Below are 14,647 nucleotides of genomic sequence, written 5' to 3'. Positions count from 1 at the left end.
GAAAGCAAAGTAAACTTCATAGAGATTGCTACACTTCAAACATAATCTTCCCATGAGAATGGATTATTCCTGTCAGAGGTGGATGAAAACATGAAGTTAAGCAATTTCGACAGGAATTCTGCAATTTCAAATGTAAATCTACAAATTGCTATAAATATGTGTAAACGTGTGTTAAAATAAAAGCTTTCAAATGTAAACATGAAAAAAAACATTTATTTTCTTAATTTTCACAAATTAATAAGGCATAACTACAGTTTAAATCTACTTGTTTTAAATCAAAATGGCATTAAGAAGATCCTTGTAAAGTAAAGTTATCATTCTAGTCCCCCAAAGTAGCTCTGAAAATGTTTTTTTAAGTTGCTGGCAATCCATACTAAATTAAGCAAATCAAATTTAAACACGTGTATATAACGTTAAGCTGTCATTTTTCAGTGCATACTTGGCTCTTTTATTAAAGGAACAGAAAATATCCACTTAGCACAGTAAATGAATATACAACTGTATTCTATTTTTTTTTTATTTCTTACACAGAATTGGGTTGTCAGAGTGAACACAGCAACCCTCTTTTCACTAGGTCAAATAAACTTTTAGTTTGCTAAGTGAACATTCTCTATTCATTTAGGTAATCATCCCCATGACATTCTGAAAAAAAAAAATCAGTTATATTTTTCAATGATCTCATCTGCTATTTGAACATTGGGTAAGTTTTGTTAAATCAAGTTTGAAGTAACAGTTCAATTTTACCAAATGCTATTTATGTTATAAGCCCTTTTTTTCTGTGTGTTGTTTATACATTATTATTAGGCTGTTTGTGTGATATTTGGTGAACAGGTTTGAATTTTGCATAAGTTTTCACTGACATAGTCACTAGTCCATAGTTGTCTTGGATACATACATTAGACCCATTATTCTTAGCATATATAAATATGGAAAGACACACGGTGCACCATGTAAACTTCCTGGTCCTCTCTGTTGTATTGTGTCTTCCAGACCACACTCTTGTATAACAAACAACTGTGCTCCATTAAATAAATATACTTAGAGAGTGATCACTGTATGGCAGTTATAGATGCCAAGTAACTGCACTGCGACATAAATGTAAATGCTCCCTTAAAATATAGAAGTAGGTGAAGATAAAGTTTTAGCTAGATACACAAAGAAGCATACCAATAGGCTTTATTTAGCAAAATTTCGGAGAAAATAATTTTCTCAAACAGAGCAACGCTGCATCAGCCAATAAGATTCCCCTTTTCATTGTTCCTGACTGCAAAGAGAGAAGAGGGATGTTTGGTGTGTTTATGGATGTACTGTATGCAATAATTCTTCAGACATTCAAAGTAGTTTAATCTTTTGTTGCCCAATGGAACCCAATTGGGATGTTTTGCCATACTGCTACAAAGGGGTTGTTTTACTAAAGACAGTTCACTTAGGAAAATGATCATTGGGACATTACTATTGGCTATTTCAATTTGCAATAGCCAATAGTACACTAGCATTGTACCCGCCCTCTGCTGATGGACCTGAAGGCACGGAAAGAGAAGCATTTGCCCTCTTCAAACATGGCCACCCACTACATTGCAGCATCGAAATTTAAACATCAAAAAAAGTATTTAAAAAAGAAAATGCAGCGTTTTAAATATGTTTAAGTTGGTAATTGTATATTAATGCATATGGGAATTTTTTCTTTAGACATTTCATATTACAAATTAAAGGTCCGCTTTAAGGTGAAATTATGTATAATTCAATCATCCAATTATTTGCAAGTTTTTTTTTTTTTCTTCAATTTCCCTTGTCTGTGGTTGGGTATTCACAATAAACACAATTTCATGTTATTTCCTAAGCTCAGTTAACATTTACTTTGCTAAGTGTACAGTCTCTACCTATTAAAAAAAATATCCCAAATGTATTGTGAATTTTATACTAAGACTGGCTATAGCAAACTCTAAAAGTCATAAAACAGGTATGACTGTAATTTTGTCACTGTAAAGCCATTGATAAGCATGTTGAACATGCAGAAGGATTTCAATATAAAACTCATCAAAATGTCAACTTTACTATCATGTAGCATACCTTTTGTGGCTATCCTGACACAGTCAATCTTGGTTTCCTGTGGCAAAAACAAAAAAACATGCTATATGAAAAAGGGAAAAGCTAATTTATATCTAAAATATATTCTTCTTTAGTTCTAGTTTACACATGAATACTTTTTTACCTTAAAACACCTTCTGCAGTAATTTTGGTTGCTAAACCATTCATTTGTGACAAAGAAACCTAAACCCATATCAGATATTGCATCTTTTAAATACATTATAGGCCCCTTAATCATTGTAGACCACTTATGTATAAAATTCCCCCTCCTATAGTACTCTATTCCCCTTAAAATATATCTGAAGTCAAAACCTATTTTATTTTTTTTAGTTTTAAATAGAGTAGGCAATGATTAAAGAATATTAAAAAGTTACCCTTGCAGTGGGGCTAGCACCTCACTGCAGGGGTTAAGTGCTTGTTTTGTCTAGGGGTAGCAGTTTTACTCACCTGACCCTCAGTCCTGCAGTGGTCGGCACTCATCTCTTTCTCACTCCTGTGGAATGTCTTTCAACACCCTCATGTCTAATGCAGGTCAATAGACTTGCATAAGATGTAATAACGTCCTTAGACCGCTGAAGCCCAGGGGAGAAAAGGCTGCAGAGACCATTAGCCTGGAGGGAGGCAGTGGTACTAAGGATCAGGTGAATATATCTGCATTATTTTAGTCCCCTAGAAAAAATGAGCAATTAAGCCTTGCAGTGTAGGGGTAGCACCACTTAAAGGGTAAGTTTTTAATTTTCCCCGAGTACTTCTTTAGAGCTATGGACAAATGTTTTGCTTTGTGCTGACTTGTTTGGTAAATTCCTTCTAATTTCCTGTCCCAAAGCTACAAAATAAACTAAGATGAAATCTCTCCAAAGTGAAGACAAATCCTTTCCTTAACAGTTGTTAAAATAGACTTCCCTTCTATTCCTGTGCAGGTGACAACTGTAAAAGTTTGGATTTCCTATCAATTTCTGTCCAGACGACAATGGTCACTGGGACAATTAGAGAGGGTGAATTTTCTTATGCTTAAAGAACATGTGGTTACCTCCAAGTTATGCCAGCTTTTAGTTTATTCTTTGCCATATATATGTCCCAGGTTGAAAGCTCCAATAGTTTAGAGTTAAAGACCACACTTTGCAGAGGTGCATAGACATGGCAGTGGGGCTTTAAATCTATTTGCAAATGTATGTAACTAAAATCTCAGTGTTAACCTAAATTAAACAGATTAATCAGTCCTTTGTGTGATCATTTGGCTACATATATTCACTTTAATGTGGAACAATGTATTTTAGGGGGTACCACAGGTACTTCCCCGTGCATTAAACTCCTATGGGAGAGCTATGTGGCTAGAGTTAGCAGGGATTGCTGGTAATGACTCTCTCTGGATTTAGGGGGCTAATAAAGATCATATTAGCCACCTTAGCATTTGCTACTCTCCAGGTCAAAACATCCCTACAGAAGAAATTTGCTACAATACTGATAATAAACAGCCTTCATTTTTAGTGATCTGTATACTGTATGGTAAATGTGTTTCTTTCATCAAAACTGTTTACTCAACGGAAGTTAATGTTGTACCTTCCCTCTGCCATCTTATTAGACTCTAGTGCTAATTGTGATGTCAGAGAACATAAGTAAAACAGAAGCAATGGTGTTTTGGAATTATGTGTTCTAGAGAGACTGGCAGAAACATTTCCCAGCTGTCAGGAAACAGCCAAAGCTCATCAGGCTCTGCAAAACTGTAATAGTCTGCACAAGCAATACTACATATAATTTGGTTCCATGTTCATATCAAATAAGCAATTTGATTGCTAGATACATACAAGGCTACAAGGTTATGCCCTGGAGGTAAAGAAGTCAATAAAGCAGTGATAATGGCAGAAATCAGACTAAATGTTCAGTTTAATGTGCAAAAATTGCTGATGTATAAAAGATGGTTGTTTTTACGTTCCTTAATGTTTCAGATTAATGACAAGATCAGAAAATAAAGTATCCCTTATGAACATATAGTATAAATTGTTATTGCTGGTAAATATGATGAAACTCAAGTAAACAAATTAGACATTTGCTTACGTTGTGTATACACTAGACAAAGACTTGCTGCTGTGGCCTATTGCAAAACTCTCCTCTTTAGCTAAAGCTATTACACCGTTCGTACAACTTACCTTAATGATAAATTATCTAAACTTAATGAGTTTGACATCAGCTTTGTAGAGGCTTAATATTTATTACAGAAAAGAGACACTGTATATAACAGGCTGGAAACTTCATCAATCAAAGGGTTACTTGGGTGTGGTCTGGGATACCTCTGGTAACCCATAAAAAGCATAATGGATATTTATATTTTAGAACATATTAGTTGGAATCTTTATCTATCTTACCCCATTTGCTCTGCTGGCAGCTTGGTAATAGATACTGTAGCTTTTCTGTGGGAGGAGAGGAGCATTCCAGAAGCCATTATAGGTTTTGTTGTCACCGACCGTGAAGAGCATAATAGAAGACAAGAGGTTGGGTGGAAATTCGGCAGCGATATAATATGGAGAATTCAGCATTGTGGAATTCTGAAAATGTATGGGAACTGGGTAACACTTTAACATCTCTGATGTCTTTCGGGAACGTCGAGATTTTTCTTCTTCAACAATAATCTGGTAGACACTGAAAAAGAAAAGATGGAGAAAAGTGTTGATGCAGAGAAATCAATTAACAATTGAAGTATTCTTTCTATACCTAGAGCAATTCAAACAAAGAAACAGATATGGCAATGTACAATAACTTATTCAAATGTCAACAACTAAGGGAATTACTTACTGAAGCTCATCCATGACAGTGCAGTTGGATTTGCTTCAGACAACAATTAGTCATATGGAAATTTCTGTGCTTCTATCTCTTCCAGTAAGCCAACTGGGAGTTTAAAGTGTCTGTTCCCCTTTTACAGTCAAATTTGAAAAAATAAAAACATTAGCAGATCTATTCACTAAAGGGTGAAGTGTTTGGAGAAGGCATGAGAAGTGAACAATCTAGGACAACATAGCTAAACTGAAAAGTAAGCTGAATTAGAGAACTTTTCAAAATCAGCTATTTTGGCCTAGATTGTTCACTGCTGCCACCTTCTCTAAACTCTCCAGCCTTTTGTGAATAGACCTGTATATGTTTGTTATGTGTTTCCATTCACACAGCATATCTAAAAATATTTTTTTATAAAATATTTATCACCTTTTATATGTTTTTGTGGCTTTTGTGCAGATTGCAGGCTACTCCTGAGCAGACTGAAAGTGAAAGTAGAGGGCCAAACTAAGGGATGGACTGAGCTCTCATTAAGATAAAATGCTTCTTTTTTTTTTTTAGAACTGATGCTTTTAGAATGCTTCTTTTTTTTAGAACTGATAATGAAATTTGCCAGGACAGTACAGACAGGGATAAATAAAGTAAACAGCTTCCTACAGCCCGCTCTTTACCATGACATAGGGGGAAGCAAGGTAGGATTGTTAGACAAGTAAAAAGCACATTTTTTGAAACATTTTTAAAATATTTATTTAAAGCTATGTTCTGTGAATGGAAACGTGTAAAGTTTTGGCTGCAAAAGTGGAAACACCCATAAAAGCATCTGAGAGTTGGCATTGGCCAGTGTAGATAAGAGGTCACACAGGGCACTATGGCTAGCTACTAGCTAAAAGTGCCCACTTCCAATAAGTAAGAACTGTTAGTTTTTACTTGCTGCCCTACCTGTTAGGCTTAACATGCAGTTTGTGGCTACATTTCATCCATGCAAGAAACAACTCTCATCAGTCACATAAAAAAATGTACACAGTTCTAGCCACTAACTGGTCAGCAGAGCTGTCAAAAGTTTACATTGTCTAGGCCATATAACTGCACAGTATTTTGTATTTATTTGTTTCTTTCTTGGCTGTAAAATGCATGGTGGCAGCACTGGTGTAATCGCCACACCAGAATCATACTCTAGGTGTCATGTAAATTTAGTAACTAATTCTGTAAATGTGGCATTTTAATGAAGCAGGTAATAGTTACAGTAAAATACTTATTTCTTAATAAGCTTCCAGCTGTAAACAAAGTGGTTAATTTACTAAAAGTAGAGCATGTTCACATAGCTTATTGAATAAGGTTAACCTGGGACAAACGGAAGTTAATTTTACATGCTCAACAATGTATAAGGAAAATAAAAAAAATACTTTTTGCTTGTACATGATAGGATGATTGAGGTATACACTGTTTTTATTATTCAGTGAACTACATAAACATTAATAAATAAGGTTAAGCTGAGATATACTGAAGTTCATTTTGAATGCCCAATATTGTTTAAGGGAAATAAAAAAATTATGTTGCTTGTACACACCTGGATGATTGAGGTGAACACAGCTTTTCATTATTCACTAGGCTAAGTGAACATTCTCTTTGAAAAATGTTGTAACTCAAACCCATAGCTGGCTTAGCTGGTATACCATACTCACCATACATCAAAAAACTGTGTCAGATAATATAGATATATTTTGTAAGGTGTCTTTCAAATAGCAACAGATCATATTATTGACTCAATTCCTTCCCATACAATAGAATTCTATGAAACCAATGAATAACAATAAATCGTTATAGCTACGTTCTCTAACTCAGATTTTCACCTGTATCCAATAGGAATGAAACGTACCAGCTAATTTACCATGTAAACCCAGAAAACATAGTTAATCTACATGTTTTAAATGCAGTTGATCAGAACATTAACCTAAAACACTGAGCAAAGCTTAGAGTAATTAAAAACCTCTTAAAATAAAATCATTCTCATTACAAACTTAACGAACTTCAAGCACTGCTTGAATGGTACAATACAGCATCTTCCTGCTTAATCAGGTTCACTCGTTTCAGAACAATGGACAGCTACTAAAAATACTACCTTACAGCTAAATGAGTATTCAAATTACACAGGGTCAAATCCAATGTGTATTACTTTACTGTGTACATTAGCATAAAACTGACACCCATAACAATTTTAATATATGTTTTAGCTCTTCTGTGAACAATCAAATATATTAGCTGAGATGTTGCACTTGGTAGTGATCTAAATAATTGCTGGGTGAGCCTAATGTGTCTCATTTACATTGACATCCTCAATTATGTGTGTTTAGCGATTTGAAGAAATCTGGCTACAGAGCACAGTACAAGGCTGAAGGGGGTCACACAAAAAACGTTGCATTTCAAAGCCAGAACTCACTGAGAAAGTCAAAATTCAGTGATCATGGTGAGTGCTTACTGAATATTTACAGGATCTACACTGTGCAAGAATGTTTAGTATAAGAGTAAGTAACAAGTCCTGTTGTGAATTTTACAATACGCTGAGTGCAAACATACCTACATGCTTTAATTGAGAAAAAATAGCAAATTTTATTGCATCTAAACCGCTATGAGATGTAAAAGATCAGATTTTTTTTTCCAGTTACACATTTCCTTTAAAACATTTTTTTTTTAAATGGCAATATAAGTATCTGAATCTTTCTTTCTGCCATGTAGCATCAAACAATCCTTTACTCGCCTGTGTAGCAAGGCAGTTGGGTAGTAAAAAAGGAGAGGAAGAGTCAGTATTGTAAGCCGTTTGTATAGCACAGTGCTGTCAGTCTAACGCTAAGGGGTCTATTCACTAAGCTGCCGAAGGATCTAGCCGTAGTGTCGGCAGATCGGTCGGCTAGCTTCGGCCCCAGGACCCCTTCGGTTCAGTAGAGCTGAACCGAGGGTACAGCTCCTGAAGTCGGCCGAGCAGCTCAGTCGACTGAGCCGAGGTGAAAGGCGAAGCTGGCCGAATGGTCGGCCATTGGCCGCCGACAGCCTGCTACTGAATGCTGGGCGGAGCCAGCCATCATCTCATGGCTGGCTCCGGCCACTTGCACAGACAGATTAGGGTCCCTAGTTACCAGGTAACCAGGGACACTGATCTCCAGACAACCCAACTCTCCTGGGCGCTCCGGGAGTCTCCCGCTATTAGATAGCGGCTCCCGGCCGCCTGGGAGAGAAACACTTTCTCCCAGAAAGTAAACATTTCCCTGCTCTGTTTTTTTTTTTCTGACATCAGAGCCGTTGGCTGCCGTCAGAATAAAAAAAAAAATCACCAAAGGGATGCATAGCTAGATTCCTATTGGCTATTTCAATTTGCAATAGCCAATAGCAAACTAGCTATTGCAGCCGCCCACTGCTGCTGTCAATCAGCAGAGGGGACCTGAAGTTAAATAGCAAATTGAAATAGCCAATAGGAATCTAGCTATGCATTCCTTTTCTTTTTTTAAAAATTCTGACGGCAGCAGAACCATTCGGCCAAAAGAAAGCAGTTGGGCGGAGCTACCTGTCACTACTAGCTCCGCTCAATCATTTTCTATTTTATTTTTTACTACTGTTTTAACTGTTTTTCTATTCTGCTCGGTACCACAAAGGTACCGAGCAGAACAGCCGAGCCGAATGCCGCCGAGCTATTCACTCACTGCTGTTCGGCATCTATGAGAATCGGCCGAACAGCTGCGAGTAGCCTCCCGGAGGTTCGGCTTAGCCAATCCAGATGTTGGGTAGGCTGAGTCGAACTCCTTCTGTACTTCGGGTCGGCCGAACATGCTGAGCATGTTCGGCCGACCCGAAGCCACACGAAGCAAGCCGATGTTGGCTGATTTCAGCCGATGTACGGCTGAAATTAGCCGTACCTGCCTGAAGTGAATATAAGCCACCCCATATACGGCTGATTTCAGACGATATATGGCAGGAATCAGCCATACCAGCCTGAAGTGAATAGCCGAACAGCTTTAGGCTCACTTCGCTTCGGGTCGGTTTGTCACTCGGCTGCCTACGGCAGCTTACTGAATAGACCCCTAAGAGCTTCATGACAGGAGAAGACTCCAATCAGTAGGCAGATGGAAGGTTGCTGACCAAGCTATGCTGTTCAAAGTAAGATCTTTGCTCACGCAAGCAATTTCAGCTCTCAGAGGTAATTCTGTTTACAATAAAGCAGCCACCTACCTATTTGATAGCTACCTATATCTGTGGGTATGCTGATTGGTCTACTGTTGACTTTGACATATGGTTTTCATTGACAGTGACCCATTTTTTATCATACTCATTGAATATCCTAGGTTTGTGACAGGTTTATTTAACCACATTGGAGGAAGGTGATAGCTACAGCTTGGCTACACTGCTGATAGGGATGCCTCCATTTCAAGAGTATCTAAACAGATCTATCCAGTATAATAATGACAAGAGAAATGTTACTGCATTTAAAGAGCAACAGTGGCCTTATGAAGGCGGATCTTACATTTTTGACAAAAATCTCAACATATATATATATATATATATATATATATATATATGTACGCAAGTGTAGCAAGGTAGCACCAGCACAAATAAAAAACACATGCCTCAATGCTGCATGCGGTAGCAGTAGCACAGCAAAACAGAGACCAAGCCGTACAGCAAAGTAGGACACCAAAAGTTAAGTAGGCAGGTTACATCATGCCTTTCTCAAGGTGGAGAAGAAAGGCAGGCTGCCACCTGTAGAAATATGGTTAAAATAAACCCTAAACTCTAAATTTTAAGCGTTTACTCCTGTTTGAAGACCTCTGAGTGCCAACCAAACTTTTCTATGCTAGCTTAACTATGGGTACCAGTGGTTCATACATAAGATAATTGAAGCAAAACATTAGTGCAGAAAATATATGGGATGATTTACTAAAGCAGTAGTAAATGTTCACTTTGCAAAGTACCTTTTTACTTAGCTCAGTGAACAAGATGAAGCTATGTTTACTATGAATATCTAAGGATTCTTGCTTGCACATGATTGGATACATCACTTCTTCATTCACAGCCCGGAGGGAGTTCATCAAGGAGCTGATCTCCTGTCCTCTTCCTCCTGACGCCCTCTGAGCCGGTCCCGGGGCAGCGGATCCCGGGATTCAAGGTGAGGGGTCGGGGGGGAAACCGGCGGCGGCCGCGCGTGGGGGGTCCGAAAAAACGAGCACATACAGACGATCGGCGGGCTATGGAGCCACCGATCCTCTATATGTGAAACACCCGGTAAAGGGTGTTTGCATTGGTCGGGTCTTTTCTGCCTGTGCGTGCCCGCTAGGGGGCGCGCGCGAGCAGAAAAAAATGCCGACTGGCGACGTCAACCCGCCAATGCAGCAGTGCCGTCCGTCCGTTTTTTTACAACGGGTGGACGGCAAGTGGTTTAAGTGTACACAGCTTTAACTTATTCCTTAAGAAAGAAGAACAGGGAGTCCTTCCTTGAATTGTTTATCACTCTCACCCCTAACAGGGTTGCCTTGATCAGTAAATGCACTGTAACTTTTTGTTCCTATTAATACATTGTAAACAAAAATATTATTCGGATTTGGTTGATATCACTTTCTCTTTTTGTTAGCTTACTTAATAAAAAGAGAAAGCTAAATTCAAAATACAGCAGACACCTGACATTATGTGGAACTGCATTTCACCTGATTAGGACACTGAATCTAAACTTTAGAAGAGCCCAGAAAGAACATTACTAATGCAGTATGTCTCCTGGAAACTATTTCAGGTGAAAAGTAATTATCTAGGGTAGTCGAACAGGAGGAAAAGTAATTATCCAAGATACTCGAACAGGAATAAAATAAATATAAATTGAAAAAGCTGGTTGGAAAATGCATTAAATCATGTAATGTATGTTTCAATTGAACATTTAATCAGGTTTCACAATTCAGTATTAGGAGAAAAATTGTTCTTCTCAGACAAGAAAACACTTTAACGTTTTAGATGGATGTGATGAGGCTCTTTACTTATTTTCCTACAAAGGACCAATAAAGCAACTGAGCATGAACAAACCAAAGATTACCTCTTCCAGTTTCAATGAAAACCTCACTAAAGTAACAATTTACAGAGATAGTCAAAGTAAACTAAACACAGAAAAACCCAATCATTGTACTAATAGCACCTGGCATCTTTAGAAACGTCTGAACACATGCATCCCCGTTTATTAAGTGTCTACAAGTAAACTTGCATTTAGTCCTCTTATTTTTTTCTGCACACAAAACATCTGCAATTATAAAAGACTGACTGTGGTAGGATTTGAATAATAACCAAAGAGGCAAATGTTTAATTGGTAACTGATATGGAAATTAACAAAACGTGGCATGTTTCAGATTTTCACAGTTTTACTTTTACATTCTGCTAACAGCCACATTGCATATTATGCATATAAAAGCAATGGAACCTTCACCAGAGGCAAGCGTAAACCTAGATATAATGACATCCTTATGTCCAAGACAAAATGACATTGTAGCACTTATGAAATAATTCCATAATGCATACATAGTATTATCAAGCATGTGCAACAGAAGTCATAATGCATACAATAGTAGTATCAAGCGTGAGCAGCAGAAGCCTTTGAAGTAACCTGTTATGTCGTCCCAGACAGGTTCAGTAAAAGCCTGCCTATGTAAAGAAATATTAACCATGTGACAACTCTTAGGTTTACTAGGCACCACAGACCAGCATTTGAGCCAAAGAGTCCTACGCACCTGTACCAAAAGGAGGCCCTGGGATGCCTGGGATGTTGTTTACTGGTGTGTCATAATAAAGAAAAAAAAAGACACAGTGGGGTTTCTCTTCTTGGCGGCCGGGAGCGGGAGGCTCCCAGAGCGCCCGGGAGATTTTTTAAAATGTATTTTGTTTTTTACAGCAGCAGAGCCGCCGGACAATAGGAAACTATTGGGCGGAGCTAGCTGTCACTGCTAGCTCTGCACAATCGTTTTCTATTCGGCTCACTTCACTTCTGATCGATCATTCACTCAGCTGCCCTCGGCAGCTTTGTGAATAGACCCCTTAGATTCTTGTTAAGACAGGAAATAGCTGGGTCCACTACAGGGATGGCTCACTTTTTTAAGAACCCCTCCTCAACAGGATATTTTTGGACAAAGCATTTGGAAGTAAAGACTTTATTATTATACACAACAGGTTGCAAGTGATTGTACTTGAAAAGTCTTCTATAGCTAATGCAGGTAGCTCCGGGTCTAGGTATGTGTGGACTGAATACAATAAGAACCAAGATGTATGGAATTCTGGGGGCGCTGCCTGATCCATACCACAGTCAATAGAGTACAGTAAAAGTACAGGCAGCGCACTAGACAAAATCCTAGGGACAAAATTGAAGTGAAATAGTTTGATAAATATATGTAATTATAGCAGATTACATTGTATTGTGTGTATTCTGTGTAAATGTCATGTTTGCACTTTTGAATTTCCCGCAGAAAACTAAACTGAAAGCCAAATGCAGGTATCGGCCGGGCGAACACAGCAGAGGACCCCGCGGGCTCACAGGGACAAGGTAAGTGACACTTTTGCGCAATCCCAAGTGTGGCTCGGGGTTACTGCTCTTGGTACTGAAAATTAACCCAGAGTCACACTCGGGAATACCGCCAGGGAGGTTAAAAGAGAACTACGGCTAAACCTTTTTGTCCATAGTTCTCGTTAGGGTCACAAGCGGACATTTACTAATGTCCTCCATTGACCCAAAACTCAGCATATAGCAGGCTATTGCCACTATATGCTGACAATGCAGATCCATTCTGCACCCGGGAAAGATCCCGCTGCCCCGCTGCCCGTCCCCTGTCTGTTCCTTCAGTCAACATTGGGGAGGGGGGAATTCCTGCAGGGAGCAGTGACTGTTGGTCACCGTTCTCTGCGTGGAGAACATTGTGAACTGAGCGATCAACGGTTTGTGATTGCTCAGTTCTCTATCAATAGAGCCGATGTGTGACAGCTGCAAGGTCACACATCAGCTCTAACTATGGGGATGAGTGTATTTAATTCATCCCATAGTTCTCCTTTAAGTTTTGGAATTATGTCTGCAGATTCAGACTCCTCCTGTACCAACTTCTCAAACGAGAAGCAGCTGCAGCCCAGGGAAAACAGAGATAGTTTCTGGAGGAAAGGGAAGCACATTTGAAGCCCCTCTCTTCTGACTATCTGCTATCAGGTCCTCTGGCCTTGTTAGTGGATCGTAAGCTGGCAAGGCCAACAAGGCTGGAAAGGCTGCCCTTGTGATTATGATCTGCCATACTAAGTATGCTAGTGAGGGATGACTTACAAGGAGTACTCACAAACCACTTCTGGAGCAGGACATCTGTGACATCAGGGAGACCAAGGTGAACATCCAGAGGATTGTGGGGGTGGTGCACAGCCAAATGATATAGCAGGCAGGCAGGCAGAGAGGTCTGTGCACACCCTGCCTGAGCTGAAAATTCAAATATGTTCCTATAGGAAGAACCAGAGCAAGTAAAGGACCACCAGGCTCCCTGCACAAAAAGGCAAAGCCTTGGCTTATGCCAGTCCTTGAGGGGGCCTGCTTTTCCTAAAGATTCAGGGGACCTGCCCTATCCAAATAGCCTTCATTAAAGAAGTCCTTAATATCCTTATCTAACCCTCTTTAACAAAGAAAGAAAATGTGAGTCTATTAAAAGTGTATTCCAAATGCAAGGATATGAAAAGAAAAACAGCAGAAGCAATACATGAGATGAGGCAGGCTGATATGTATATTGTAAAATACAAAAATATCAGTTTAACTACAATTAGAGCCAGTGATATGATACCTGTTCATGTGATATAGACCATATTATGCATTCTTACAGATAAATCTGCCCTAGTAAAAATTTTTTGAAAAATTACATAACCCAATGACTTTATAAGACTCAATTTTTTAAGCAATACATATTTTGATTATTTACTAAAGGGTCATCTCATCAGAAACCCCTCAAATATAAGAAGAATTACCTATGCATTCTTGGGGGTCTATTCACAAAGCTGCCGAGGGCAGCCGAGTGAATGACCGATCTGAAGTGAAGTGAGCCGAACACTGTTCGGCTATTTACTTCAGGCTGGTACGGCTGATTTCAGCCGTACATCGGCTGAAATCAGCCATACATCGGCTTGCTTCGTGTGGCTTCGGATCAGCCGAACATGCTCAGCATGTTCGGCTGACCCGAAGTGCAGAAGGAGTTCGACTCAGCCGATCCAACATCTGGATCGGCTGAGCCGAACCTCCGGCAGGCTTCACACTGCTGTTCGGGCTATTCTGAAAGATCCCGAACAGCAGTGAGAGAATAGCCGAATGCCGCCGAGCGGCATTTGGCTCGGCTGTTCTGCTCGGTCCCTCAGAGGCACCGAGCAGAACAGAAAAAGAGTGAAAAAAGTAGAAGAAAGTTAATAGAAAACGATTGTGCAGAGCTAGCAGTGACAGCTAGCTCCGCCCAATAGTTTCCTATTGTCCGGCGGCTCTGCTGCTGTAAAAAAAAAAAAATTAAAAAATCTCCAGGGCGCTCTGGGAGCCCCCCGCTCCCGGCTGCCAAGAAGAGAAACCCCACTGTCTTTTTTTTTTTCTTTATTCTGACACAGAGCGATGTCAGAATAGAGAAAAAAAAAAAGACGAATTCCCATTCAAAAGCATTAAGAGTTTACTATTGGTTATTTCAATTTGCAATAGCCAATAGTAAACTAGCACGCCCTCTGCTTATGGACCTGGTGGGGAACTGCAAAAGAGGGCGGGTACAATGCTAGTTTACTATTG

At 39.2% G+C, this 14,647-nt stretch overlaps 1 protein-coding gene across 9 annotated transcripts in view; it reads right to left on the bottom strand.

The window, feature by feature from the left end:
• The window catches only part of PTPRM (protein tyrosine phosphatase, receptor type M), a 606,372-nt gene that overhangs the window by 228,897 nt on the left and 362,828 nt on the right, over positions 1 to 14,647 (bottom strand). For all 9 annotated transcript variants that reach the window (XM_018553724.1, XM_018553732.1, XM_018553757.1 and 6 more), the window contains exons 12-13: positions 4,452 to 4,725; positions 2,071 to 2,107 (exon numbers count right to left, since the gene is read on the bottom strand). In XM_018553724.1, coding sequence (XP_018409226.1) covers positions 2,071 to 2,107; positions 4,452 to 4,725 — 311 coding nt within the window. The remainder of the gene's footprint in view (positions 1 to 2,070; positions 2,108 to 4,451; positions 4,726 to 14,647) is intronic.

Source organism: Nanorana parkeri, unplaced genomic scaffold, assembly GCF_000935625.1.
Source record: "Nanorana parkeri isolate BGI_ZX_2015 unplaced genomic scaffold, ASM93562v1 scaffold7, whole genome shotgun sequence".
Lineage (NCBI taxonomy): Eukaryota > Metazoa > Chordata > Amphibia > Anura > Dicroglossidae > Nanorana > Nanorana parkeri.
This window is presented reverse-complemented; position numbering and strand designations above follow the sequence as displayed.